We start from the raw sequence: 13,332 nt of genomic DNA on the forward strand, positions 1-13,332 counted from the left end.
AATGGGGGCAGACTGTTTGCAAGAGCAACAAAAACAGGCAATAAACACATCCCAGACCCTTGCTGGTGTGCCAGCCAACCTCTGGATGGAGGTCATACAGATGTCGGTGCACTGCCAGCACCCAGCTCAGGGGCTTCAGCCCCAGCCACAAAGCCACAAACCCTCTACACACCTTGTGCAACCACAAACCAGGCTGCCACCTGAACCTGGGGAGCAGCTGTGGTCCTCACATCTCAGGAGGCTTTGCTGTGCTAGCCTACCATGGAGGCATCCACACAGCAGCACAGGAGAGGAAAGATTTCCCCTCTGCAACAGCCTGAAGTTTGTTCCTGGCTAAACTCACCCCTGTCTGAAATGCTGCTTCAGGATGAAGCATAATTTGGGAACAAACACTGCTGGAGCAGCAGAAAGCTAAGCCATGGCATGGCAGCTCTGCAGAATATCTCAGCTGTACAGCCAGTTATTAAATAAAAGGTCAATTCCTTTATGGCACTACACCTCTCCTTTCAAGTAAACAGCCTTAAGAGCCAGACATTTCAACAGGAAAGGCAGAGAAGGATTTATGCTCCACCTCAGAGGAGAAGAATTTCCATATCTGACATGGACAGAGAAGCACCACCAAGTAAGAGCTAATGAGCAAGGCCCTTCTAGCTAGTGCAACACGATTTGGTCTGCACTAAAAGCAAGACAAAGCATTAATTGGTTTGTGCCTGTTTGCCTGCCATTATTGCACAAAGTTCATCTGAGGACATGTGGTGGCAGGAGGAAGTCACAAAGCTGGCTGTGCCAACGGGAACCTGCGTGACAGTTGCAGGAATGACTGGGAGTAACGGCGCCATTCACCTCCAGACTGGAGAGGTTCAATCACACCACGCTGGTTTATCACTTAAGTGTGGTTTTGCTGTTACACCCAGCTTATTTCCCAAGACAAAGGGGAAAACTTAGCAAGGATCTTGTGAAATTTATGCAGCTGTTAATGTGACAGAGAAGGCTGGAAAAACTCACCCTGGGAAGCACAGGATGACCCGTGAATGACACCACGATGTCCCCCAAAGGATGACAAGATCTGGGAGGTGAGGTTTTATCTAAATGGGTTAAAACAGGCCATCCCTCTTGACATGAACCTTCTCTTACCTGCATGGTTTCTTCAACTTGAATCATGATTAGTGACCCAACACACAGCAGTGCCCACAAAGGCAGTTCTAAGGTGGCTTCCAGAAGGATCAGCTGCAGCACAGGCACTTCAGCATGGTCTGAAACACCAGGATAGAATCCAGAGCTGCACCTACTCAAAGCAGCATGGTCTGGGTCCCTGCACTTGAGCATTCCTTGTCCAGTACAAACTGCCCTGCTCTAAAGTGCTTCAAGAAACAGGAAAGCATCAGAAATTCAACCAACTGGTAATTAAAGTCTTGGAGAAAAGGGCTACTAGCAACAACCACTTGTTTTTGACCTGTGAATCATGGCCGAACCCATGTATTCCTGGTAGTGCCTACAAACAAGGATGTCTAATAAGGTTCTGTAATTCCACTGCAGATCACTCATCAGTCTCATGGACCATGCTTTGAGTGCCACAGATTTTAGGGACAATGGAGTGCAGGTGTTATGGGAACAAGTTATCAGAAACAGAAAAAAGTTTAAGAAACTGCAGCCCAAGAACACAAAAGAGTTAAAAGGAAACTGATAAGCAACATAAACACAAGAGAAGGCAGAAAACCAATTCCAACAAGATCTTACTGGTTGTATAAATGAATTAATGAAGACAAACAAAGTGTAGGTCTGTTAATCAGCAGGAAGGTGAAGAAAGTACACGACAAAAGACGCCCTATTCAAAACCTTCTTTCTTTGTACTTGAGCACTCAAGGATGACTTTCATCAAGGAATGATCTCTCTTAAACCTTCCAATCCTTGTTCAATCAATTCTTTGTTTGCTGCCCCCCCCTTGTTAAATGTGCTTTTCTAAAGGTTAACTGTGAACGGATGTTTAAGGTTGAGCAACGTCAACCCAAAGCAAGTAAGGACTCGTCAGTCTGCACAAGATAAGGGAAGGTCAAAATTGCCACGGGAGCTTTGCAGAGGAAGAACTGCGCATCCCACTAGGGAGATCCTGGCTGCTTGGTGCTCACAGTCATGCCACCATTAGTTTATCATTGATTTTTAAAAATTTCAACTTGAAGATTACAACATGTCATCTTTAAAGTCTCATCAGAGAGCTGACAGCAAATCATCCACTAAATGAACAGAAAACACTACCAAGAAGAGAGTCCAGGCAGACCTGATGACACTCGTGGAGCTGTACACATCCACGACTCAGCCTTTAAGGATAACCTTTCTGGCTCCAGTGTGGGCAGAGGGCTTGGGACACAAGCCAGCACTTGGGATTTAGGGCTAAGAACTGAAACTGAGGCAGTGCCAAGAGGTGGGGGATGACTCAGCCTTCCAGAAACAGACAGGGATGAGGGGATAAAGGACGACACGAAAGACAACCAGATCCATGCCTGAGTCATGGAGAAAATAAGGACCATATGAAACAGATGAAAAGCAGGAAGAGAAAAAAACAGGGGGGGAAAAAGTGCCTTCATTCAAAATCATTCTACCAATGGAAGAAGGGTACAAGCTGGGTGAGAAGAAGAAGAGACGGTGGAGCAAGCAGGTGACACTCGCTCCATTAACCCTTCCTTCAGGAGCAGGGACACACCATGGGAACTAGAAGAAGGAGAAGCCAAGGATGAAGAAATATCTGAGGAACTACACTCTGTGAGGGCTTTGTTCTCACTACAAGACCCATCAAATGAGGAAAGCCACAGGTCACTGGCTGTGGGGTTGGCCCCTCCACAGCCCTGTGTTGGAGTGGGGAGGACCCCACTCGGTCACTACTGCTCACCGTGCCCGTTGCAGTAATAGATCCACTTCTCCCTGTTCTGTGTGGGGGTGGTGGACTTTTTCATAATAGCCTTTTCCACAATGGCACTGGGATCTTGCCGAGGTCCCTTCTTCAGAGTCCGTGAGCTCTTTCTGACGCTGCAGACCACGATCACCACCAGGACCAGCAGCAGGAACAGCACGATCATCCATGGCAAGTGCTCGTTGATGTCGAAGTGCTGGTGGACATTCTGCGAGCCTCGCCGGGGGGGCCTGTATGGGACATTTGGCTTCTCGCCCCCCATCATCTCCAGGGATGGCTGCTTCTCCAGCGCTTGGCTGGTCTGCTTGTGCCGGTAGCTCTGGGCCTGGCTGGTGGTGCTGGAGCCCACGAGGGTCCCGTCGATGCCGTCCGTCTCGTTGGCTGAGGTCTCGTTGTAGTACCGTGCCCGCTGCACCATGCTGCTGGACGCGTGCGGCGCCGGAGAGGGGACAAAATCGGGAACTGAAGAGTTCAGACCTGCGGGAGGAGAGGAGAGTTGAGTGTCACGGCTCTGGAGACACGATATAGCATCACATCGCAGGCTAAGACCTGCCTGAGCATCGGCTTGGCCAGCAGACAGAAACCCAACGCCAGGCAGCAAGAAAGAGTAGAGGTGAAGTTGAGGTTTGCCTCTGGGAACACATGGGTACGGTTACAGAGGGAGCTTCAAGGTAAAACTGACCCTTGCTGGGTAAGGCTAGAGGCAGCTTATTACAAAAAATAAGTTCCTAAAGGCATGTTGTCAGCCTGTGTTTGTCCCACATTCAGCATTTCTCAGAAAACCAATAACTTTGACTGAGTTGGTTTTTCTTTTTAGGTTTATGAACACTAATTTTAGCTCATTTGTGGAATTTCGTATTTGGACTAAAAATACAAAAAAAACCATGACAATTTGTAGGCTTAGTGTCTCTCCACTGGCTTTGTTAAGGAAGCAAAATCTCTTTTTTATTAGCCCTGCAAGCAGCTGCAGATGAATCAACTAAAAAATAGATCTCTGAAGCAACCAAACTTCCCCCTAAGAGCTACCTTCCATCTTTATTGAGTCTCCTTATCCACCAACACCTCTCAGGTGCTAGCCAGATGCGAAATGTGAGCAACCAAAGCCTGGTGAGAAGAGGAAGAAAGGCTGCTGTGGCAAAACCTACAGATTATTTTGGAAAGTCATCTTCTGCAGATTGTGTCTCATCCCAGCTGAGACAGACACTGGGTGTACTTGTCTGTACCTGGTTTTGCCTCCAATTTGGTTACTCAAAACACCCTAATCAGGACACAAACAGGGAAAACACTTCAACTTTTACGTAATTGTCGACAGTTGATTTCAAAGTTCAGGAAACACCCTCCTGTACACTCCCAATGATACACCAATGTCAGGACAAGCTTTGAGACCTAACAAAAGTGAAGCACTGGAAGCCACCACTGTCAACACTTCTCTGCTATTATATTTACTAATTCAGCTGTTGAAATCATCAAAAGTTGCATTTTTTAATTAAAATGCCTCATTTAAGACATTACAGGGAACCTGCTTTCCAGGGAGTCCAGAGTACCAACTTAAGTGGATCCTACAGCACCCCTGAAACCAGCCACAGCTAAGGCATCACCATAAAGACTTCCAATTAAGTGAGAGAAAGAGGAATTCCACATAGTAATCTTATGAGATTATAGGAAAAAAAGTTACAGGACAGCCCAGGCTCCTGCAGGGCTGTTTCAGCAATGGTTCCCATTCAACCAATACTGTGACACAGTATAGAGTGAAATGAAGCAAGGAAAGCACAGGCACAAAAGCAGTGAATCCATTAGAGGAGGAATCTCCCTGCTGCAGGGAAACTGCAGGGATTTTCCTGCTGCATCCCAACCCAGGTTCACCATAACTACACAGACTTGTGCCAGCACATCACAGAGACAGGAAAAGAGGCTGTGGAAAGCCATGTCCTTCCAGGCCAAACAGCAGGACAGCCAGAAGTCCAGTCAGGACTGCAATCGCAGTGAAAATGTTATTTAACGTGGTTTAATACAAGTGAGGGCAACCCGATGCCACGAAGCAGAAGCACCACCCAGGCTTTAAACCAGGTTGTTTGTTAACAGCCTAACAGCAACCCTGACCAAGGCAGGAACACAATCCCTCAGTCAGAACCACACCTGTGTTTCAGGAGTGGACATTACCTTTGGGAAGATCAGCGGTTGGTGGAACTTCATAGGGCTGCTCACCCGCTTCGGTGCTCGATGAAGTCAAAGCCGTGTTCGGAAGGGACGCCGGAGAACCACAGACGTTGTCGCTCTCCTTCGTCCCCGGCTTGATGACCACCATGTTCTTCCCAAAGCAGTCAGTGTAGGGTTTGCACTTCATCACACTAGAAGGCACATCAGAAAAGGTACCACGAGGGCACGGCTTGCACCTGACGTCTTCGGTCTCGGTTCCTTTCTTGCGGACGCCCCAGCCGACCGGGCACACCGTGTAAGGGACGCAGGTATCGTTTGTCTGAAACGTACCAGACAGGCAAGTGCACTCGCGGTCGGTCAAGGCAGTACAATGAGTTTTCTCAATCATTGGCAGTTCGCAGGGTTTCCTACAGGGGTGGCACCGCTCTATGCCGTTCTCATGCTTGGTAAAGCTCCCGTCTGGACAAGGGCTGCACTCTCTTAAGGTACTCTTCGTGCAGTGCTTAGACACATAGGTTCCTGCAGGACATTTGTCACAGGTCAGCTCTTCGTTGGTGGCACGGTCGAGGTGGCGGTACTTTCCAGGGGAGAGGCTGATGGCATTCTGCTCAGAGGTCAGCTTCGACTGACCATCAGTGGTGCCAAGGAGCATGAGCAGCTGGAAAACAAACAGGAGATATCAGCCAACAACTGCATGCAAACGGAGCTCTCTCTGTCAACGACCCCCTGTAGGATCACATGGGATGTCCCAGAGCTGTGGGACCATGGACAAGTTACTACAGCCACAGGAGGGACCTCAGAAAGGCTGAAGTGGAATGGAACCGGTGTAGGTGGCAGCACGCTCTCCTTACACATCCCCAACTACGATTATAATTGCTTAAACTTGACACCACACTTCTCGGTGAAACTAAGCATCATTTACACTGCAACCCTGCCAGGGTGGTAAATACTGCTAATTGTGTTTCAGCAGTACGTGCTACCTGGCCACCCCAGGAGAATTCAGACCAGCTTTGCATTTCTAAGCTGAAAGGCTGCAGCACGAGGCAGGCGCTCACTGACAAGACAAGAAACACACGCAGATGGCAGCTCTGACCTGTAAAACTTTCCTTCCCTATTTGTTAATCTGCACTTGTTCAAATAGTTACCTTTCTGAGTAACACAAACCAGGATGTAATCCAGGCTAGCGGCTGTTTCTGGGCTATTTCTCAGCTCCTCTGCCTTTCCACGACTTTTTAAGACCTGGTGCAAGTGTTGGGTTTGGCGAGACCACAAGGAATGTTCTGCTTTGAGCTTCCAACCACATCTGAACCCACTCTAAACCAGCTGCATTAGCAACAGGAGAAAAAACCTGGTGCTATTTTTACACTCTTCAAGAAACTCTGCTGTAACTCAGCTTCTCATTGCATCAGACACAGGTAAAAGGACACCAGCTTTTAGACACTGAACTGGAAGCAACTGGGCTTTGCTATAAATCCATCTCTCTACTGACCTCCAATCCTAAAGCTTTATTCCCTTAATTTCTTCCTTCTCCAAGAGAAGTTCCATCTACCAAGAAGTATCTCTGCTTCCTCCAGAAGACCTCTGGTCCATGGATTTAATGCCAATTATAGCAGCAGAGATAAGTCAGCAAGAACAAAAGGCGTACCAAAAGAAAGGCGGACACAACCTCTCACATCATGCAAAGCAATAGGAAACACGTTTCCAAACAGCCACAGGCTAAGTTTGGAGGGACAGAGGGAACAAGTCACTGTTACCTTGAATTTTCAAACATTTTCTACACTGAAGGTAAAAAGACCAGAGATCCTAATGCTGCTCAGCTGCAGAGCCAAGCACATAAATCACTTGGCAGTGTTATACAATCCATCGCCTCTTGCTCTGCTACCTATTCTGGGCTATCAGCCAACAAGAATATATTCAGAAGGAAAAAAAAATAAAAAAGGTTCCCAACAACATGACTCTGCAGAAGGCACATAGCAGCAGAGCCGCAAGCTGCGCCGCATCGTTTTTGGTGCAGTCTCTCACCTCCTGGAAACACACAGCACATTTCTGTTTCACCTGCTAAATAATTTACAGCTTGGGATTTGTACAAAACACTTCGTATTTTAATTTTTTTTATTTAATTTTCTGCCCCTGAAGCAGCAATTACAGAGCAGGCAGAAGCAGGCAAGCCCGCAGGAGCTGACGAGGATCCTGCAGTGGTTAGACTAATTACAGCACGTCAAATTAAAAACCGGGGCTGCCCTGGCAGGCAGCAAAGGCTTACAGGATGCATTTTACTTTTCCCCTCCCCTAAGACATGATTTAACAAAGCGCTTAGCTGGCTCTAAGGAAACCTGCCACCCTCCCCTGTAATCTCCATGACGCATCCCTGAATTAGCAAACTGGCCTCTTAAGGTGGTAGCAGGGTCACCTGTGTTACTCACCCTGCTCCGGTGCCAGCGCCAAACAGGACAGGGTGACAGGGTGACAGCAGAGGCAGGACAGGCAGTGGCTCTCCTGCCTTGCCAGGAGAGTGTGCTGCTGTCTCAGATCCTGATTTCTTGCTCTGCATCAAGCTAGATTTTGGGAAACCCATGGACAGCCCTGCTACAAGCATGTGCCATGGGCTCCCTCCTTCCATTCCAGCATCTTCCCATCCCTCACCCGGGTAACCAAAGCCTTTAATAGCACTAGGTTTGAGTTGGCTTTTTTGAGGTTTTTTTTTAAACCCTATCTCAAGAAAAGTGGTGCTGGTATTTTTGAACATCTCAAGATCTTCAGCTTCCAAGGGAGCTGCACTTCCAAGGGAGAACAGCAAGTTCCAGTGGGGGATGGCTAAGCAGCATTGAGCATCTGCTATTTATTCAGACTGGTATTTCTGCTACCTAAAATAATCCATCTGCTCAGGTTTTGCAGCACCCAGATCTCTGAAAGTGAAGGCCAGGAGCAGGAGGACATCCTCAGCAAAAAGGAGTGTCTGCTGGTTTGGTCTCTCACCCTCAGGGCTGCCCAGCAGCACACAGATCTGGACCTTTCCGGCTAACACTCCCAGTTCCAGTGGAAAAAGCAACTAAGTAATGAAGTGAGCTCTGCTGAGCCACCGCACTCTATTTCATTACTCTGATACCAAAGGAAGTGCACAGGGTAACAAAGAAACACAGAAAAAACAGAATGGGTGCAAGACAACACTAAAGAGCAGACTTGGTTTCAGCAGTTTCAGGAGTGCTCTCCATGCCCAATGCAGGAACAAAGAAGGGTTTTAAATGGAGTGGGGTCCCTTTCCAAAAGGGTGAAGCAGGACAGGGTGGTCACAAGCCTGAAGAGCATCCCCAGCTCAGCACCAACACCCTGTACCACACAGGCAAAGGGACCTCCCAGCCACCTTCACCAATTTCAGCACATGAAGGCTTTAAGGTGTGAGGAAATCAGATCAGGCTGGGGGACACCATCATTCTGACCTCCCCACATCAGGAAACAGACAAAGGGACCTCCACATTCAGCTGCAAACAAACCCTGGAGGCAGCAGCACCCCACAGCTAGTGCGGGCATGACCCACCTCAGCCCCACCCAGCCTGATGACTCCACCTCAGAGGGTGCCTCTGTGCTGTGCTCCATCACCCTTTTTCAGTAACTGTGCTGCAGGGAGACCTGATGGGCAATCTGCACAGCAAACTGCTCTCAGGGGCCACAAGCTGCCTTGGTGTGTGCACAGAGGATGCAGCTGCAAACACTTCAGAAACCTGGTCCAGTGGTTGGCATTTCTGCCCATGGCAGGGGTGCTGGAACTAGATGATCTTTAAGGACCCTTCCAACCCAAAGCCATTCTACGATTTGATGAATACAGGCTCTCCTTCAGGGACCCAAACCTGCACAGTGAGTCAAAACACCAGCAGCAAGTTGGTGAATCAACTTGCTGTCCTGGAATTTGTGTCCTAAAATGCTGCAACACTGAGACTGTCATAATCTCAGGTTGTGTACAGTGCTGCCCTGCTGCCAGACTTGTGGGAACACAGAAATAAACCTAAAACAAAAGTAAAAATTTTAAAAAATTAAAATTAAAAAAACCCAAAACACAAACTGCAGCTAAACACAGGGCACTTGATACTGGTAGAGAAGAGCAGGAGCAGAGACCGTCAAGTGAGCAGGGACCAAGAACACTAAACTGATACTCTGGGAATGGTTTCCAAGCAAAACCAGCAGAATTTGGTAGGAATGGCAGCTGGCTCTGTGGCATTACCTTGGCAAAGGCTGGGGATGAGCTGCACTGACTGCCGCCCTTCCCAGAGGTCAGCTGCACCCTTTGCCAACACTACTGGGAAAGTGCAACTTTAAAGTAAAAGAAATAAACACATAAAAACACCAGGAAGACAAATAAACTGGTCTGGAAGTTTTACCGTAACTTGGCAGACAGAAAACGTCCTGCCCTGATCACTGTAAAAAGGATCAAATTACTCAGTCCCAAAAAAGTTGCCTGTAAGGAGAGTAATGAAGAGTAAGGCAAATTTCTGCTTCTTGCAACATGACCAGCTATTTCAGCTGGTTTGGGGTTTGTGAAATGAGAGTCTGGGACTCACTGCTCAGCAGTTCCTTTACCCATCTCAAGAGTGAAACAGGGAGTGGAGCTAGCCAGAACAGCAGCACCACAACATCTGGTCCCCATGAAGAAAAACCCAGCAGCCAGCCCTGCAGCCAGCACGGACCAGAGCTCGGAAGCATCCCTGCCAGCCACAGTTCTACTCCAAACAGATGAAATCCCCCAGCTTTCCAAAAGCCCCAAGCCGGAGTAAGGTGATGTTGTTCTGTTTCCAGGCAAGGGTAGTAGGGGAGATGGTGGAAACTACCTTGCAGCAGTCAGTGGGGTCCCAAAAAATCCACCAAGCAAATGAAATCACAGCCTCACACAACTGCTGCCAAGCTGCTACTGCTCCAAAACCCAGCAGCCAGGCAGATTTGGGATCGCTGTGCTGGTAAAAGAGCCACAAGCTATCTATTTGAACATACTTCCCTTGAACATACTTCCTTCAGGCTGGAAAGACACAAACTCCTTGCGTGACCAAAGGGAGATGCCCAACAAATGTTGAAGGTATCAGATGAAAACCCAAGCTCACAAGCACATGGGGAATTTTGCCTTGCTTGCTTGTATAATCCCACACACAGGAGTGAGAACACGCTCACACACACAAGTAACATACATGTGTATTTCTCAGAGTCTTGCTTCATGCCCCAAAATTGCTGTTGTATTTCCCCGCACCTTTTTTTCCACCTTTTCCCTCTACACCCACCATTCCCAACTGACCTCCAGGATCCCAGCTGGAGCCGCATATCTCAAACTCCCCACCAGCATCTCATCTTCCAGACGTGCAGCAGCACAGGCTTCTCCCGGCTCGCTTCTCCCAGCGGGAATCCAGCACTGGGGAGCGCCCAGCCAGCACCGAGCACGGACCCCGTCTGCTCCGCCTCAGCTCCAAGTTCCCCTCCGCCTCCAAAGGCTGCTTCCCGGCTAATGCCCTTCCAGCTTCAGATTATTTGTTGTTTACTCGGATTCCTGTCGAGCCAGCGCCAGCTTGCTCAGATCCACCTTGAGTTCAAGAGCAAGTGCTCTCCTCGGTTACACAACCCAGCCGCAGCAGCTGCGGCGTCTGCCTGACACACCGAATTACTGTCTCTCCCCAAAGAGACGGGATGCAGCCCTAAAGCGCTGACTGGGAAGTGCCCTACCTGGGAAGGTAAAAGGGGAGATAAAGCTGCCGGAAAACATTTCCGCGATAAGCCAGGGCAGCCGCCTGCCATTCGCAGCGGGGAGTTTTACTGCCTGTCCAAAGGGTGGCAAGAAAAGCGGCTGCGGAGGGGAGGGACGAATGGATGGATGGACGGACGGATGGACGGATGGATCCCTCTCCAGTGCCGAGCTCCCGGAGCAGCGCAGAGAGCGGAGCAAGGATCCGCTCAGCTCCGGCTGTGCGGCACAGCCCCGGCTGGGGGATGCCGCCGCCTGCGCTAACGTAGGGATGGGGAGGATGGATATCGCAGGGAATATCGCGCCCAGCCGGCGTCCCCTGCCGGGAGCCGAGGCTGGGGCGGGCAGCAGCCCCGGGGAGGGCGCAGCGGAGCCCCGCACGGCCCCCGACACGCGGAGCGGGGTCAGCAGGACACCCGAACACCCTCCCCTGCTGCCAAGCTGCCCCGGGCGAGGCAGGAGGCGCGGGCGGGCAGACCCGCACTGCAGCACATCCCCACCCACGCCGCGGACACGCGGATGCTGCGCGGGCGGCGCAGGCACGGACGGATCCCCGCGCTCCGCACACTCACCGCGAGGATGCCGGCGAACCCGGCGGAGCTCCGGCTCGCCGCGGCGGCCCCCATGGTGCCGGGGCCGGGGCTGCGGGCGAGGCGCTGCCCGTGCGGCCGCGCTGCCTCAGGCGGCGGGGCGCGGGGCCGGCGGCGGCCGGGCGCCCATGGCGGGGGCCGGGCCGGGCCCGGGGCCGAGCCGGGGCCGAGGCCGGGGCCGGGCCGGGCCGGGCGGGGCGGGGGCCCAGCCGCGCTCCCACCTGCCCTGCCCTGCCCTGCCCTGCTGCGGGGCCGCCGCGCGCGCTCTGCCGCGGGGGCGGCGCGCACGTGGGGGCGGCGCGCGGGGACAGCGCGGGGCGGGGCCCGATGGTGGCGTCACCCGCCCGCGCGCCAGGGCGCCCTCCCGCGGCGCGGGGACAGCGCGGGGACAGCGCGGGGACAGCGCGGGGACAGCGCGGGGACAGCGCGGGGACAGCGCGGGGACAGCGCGGGGACAGCGCCCGGTCCCCATCGCCCGCCCCGGTCCCCATCGCCCGCCCCGGTCCCCTAAGCCCGCCCCGGCCGGGGGACAGCGGCCGCTCCGCTTCCCCCCGTGCTTTGGGTCGGGGTGGGGGTCAGCCGTGCCGGGGTAGCGGGCGCGGAGGAATCACAGCGGGGTGTGGGTGTCCGGCACCGTGAAATCTCCGGGGGGACTTCTGCTTGTTTTGTATTTCGTGTTGTCCAATGTCAGACGTACAGGGAAGAATTTTTTTCACGAAAGGGGTGGTGAGCACTGCACAGGTTGTCCGGAGAAGATGAGAAGCCCCATCCCTGCCTCATCCCTCATCCCGAGGCCAGCTGGGACAGGTCTCTGAGCAGCCTGGTCTGGCGGGTGGCATCCCTGCCGGTGGAATGGGGGTTGGAACTAGACAGCCTTTAAATGTCCATTCCAACCTAAACCATTCCATGACTCTATGAACACGTACCACATTCCCTGTGATGGAATGTTCCTGTTCCTATCAGGGAACAGACCCATCCCTCCATGGAGGAGGATTAGCTGGATGCTGAGGGTGGCCACAGCATAGACAGTGCCCTCACTGCCCATTTGCAGCATCCGAGCAGGGTGGGCAGAGCAGGATGACGGTCACAGTGTCCATTGACAGCTGTGCCAAGTGATGGAAACAGATCCAGGTTTGTCCAGGGCATCAGGGGCAACAGGAGATGGGGCCAGAGTCAGGACTGGAAAGGATGCAACCTGTGTCCACGGTCCTTTCAGGAAATGGGAACTGAAGTGAGACTTCAGCGTTGTTCCAAAGTCTGACCAGGAGACCAGGGCACCCGCAGGTACGGCTGATCAGGGCCTTCAAGGTTTATGAGTTCTGCAAATCAAGACTATTTATGAGTCTCCACATTTCTGGTTATCTTTTGAGGAAAAACACTCAAACACCTCATTTCCAGAGCCTGCAGAAATCCTGGTGACCAGCAGTCACCTTCTGGAGATGCCCTAAAGGCAGATGAACTAAGGGAGGGTTTCAGTGCCATGCCAAAGGAAACAGCACAGAATTTATAAAATCCCATCTAAAAAGGGGGAGGGTAGGGGGAAATGTGGTGCTCTTGCTCTAAAGAGGCATGGATTCCATCCAAGCCCTTCTGAAGCTCACAAGAAGCCTCATTCCGATTCCAGGGAGTTTTGAGTCCAGCTAGTAGGCTCCTCTCCCAGACAAAGTGGAGTTTTTCTCCCCACACTTTCTCCATCTCTAATGCTGGAAGGGAGCTGGAGAGGAGTAATGACCCTTGGGAGCCTGGGAATGGGTCAGGAGAGCTTCCCTCCCAGAGCTGGGGTGGCGATGGCAGGACTGCTGTTCCCAGGGGGAATAAGAGCGAGTGTGTCACATGTGCAGGGAGAAGATGTTCCCCCACAGCTGGCTGTGCTGCTGTGCAAGTGCTGCAGAGCCCTGCTTTGGGCTTTGCCTTCCCTCGGGGCCCCCAAACCCAGGAACAACATGCTCTTCCCAGCAGGTCAA

General features: G+C 51.7%; 1 protein-coding gene across 1 annotated transcript in view; it reads right to left on the reverse strand.

Annotated features, from left to right (window-relative positions):
* The window catches only part of TNFRSF21 (TNF receptor superfamily member 21), a 37,249-nt gene extending 25,599 nt beyond the window's left edge, over nucleotides 1-11,650 (reverse strand). The window contains 3 exon segments of the mRNA XM_036379874.2: nucleotides 2,885-3,382; nucleotides 5,066-5,720; nucleotides 11,351-11,650. Of these exon segments, the coding sequence (XP_036235767.1) occupies nucleotides 2,885-3,382; nucleotides 5,066-5,720; nucleotides 11,351-11,404 (1,207 nt within the window). The 5' untranslated portion in view covers nucleotides 11,405-11,650.
* Between the last annotated feature and the right edge of the window lie 1,682 nt (nucleotides 11,651-13,332).

Source organism: Molothrus ater, chromosome 3, assembly GCF_012460135.2.
Source record: "Molothrus ater isolate BHLD 08-10-18 breed brown headed cowbird chromosome 3, BPBGC_Mater_1.1, whole genome shotgun sequence".
Taxonomy (NCBI): Eukaryota; Metazoa; Chordata; class Aves; order Passeriformes; family Icteridae; genus Molothrus; species Molothrus ater.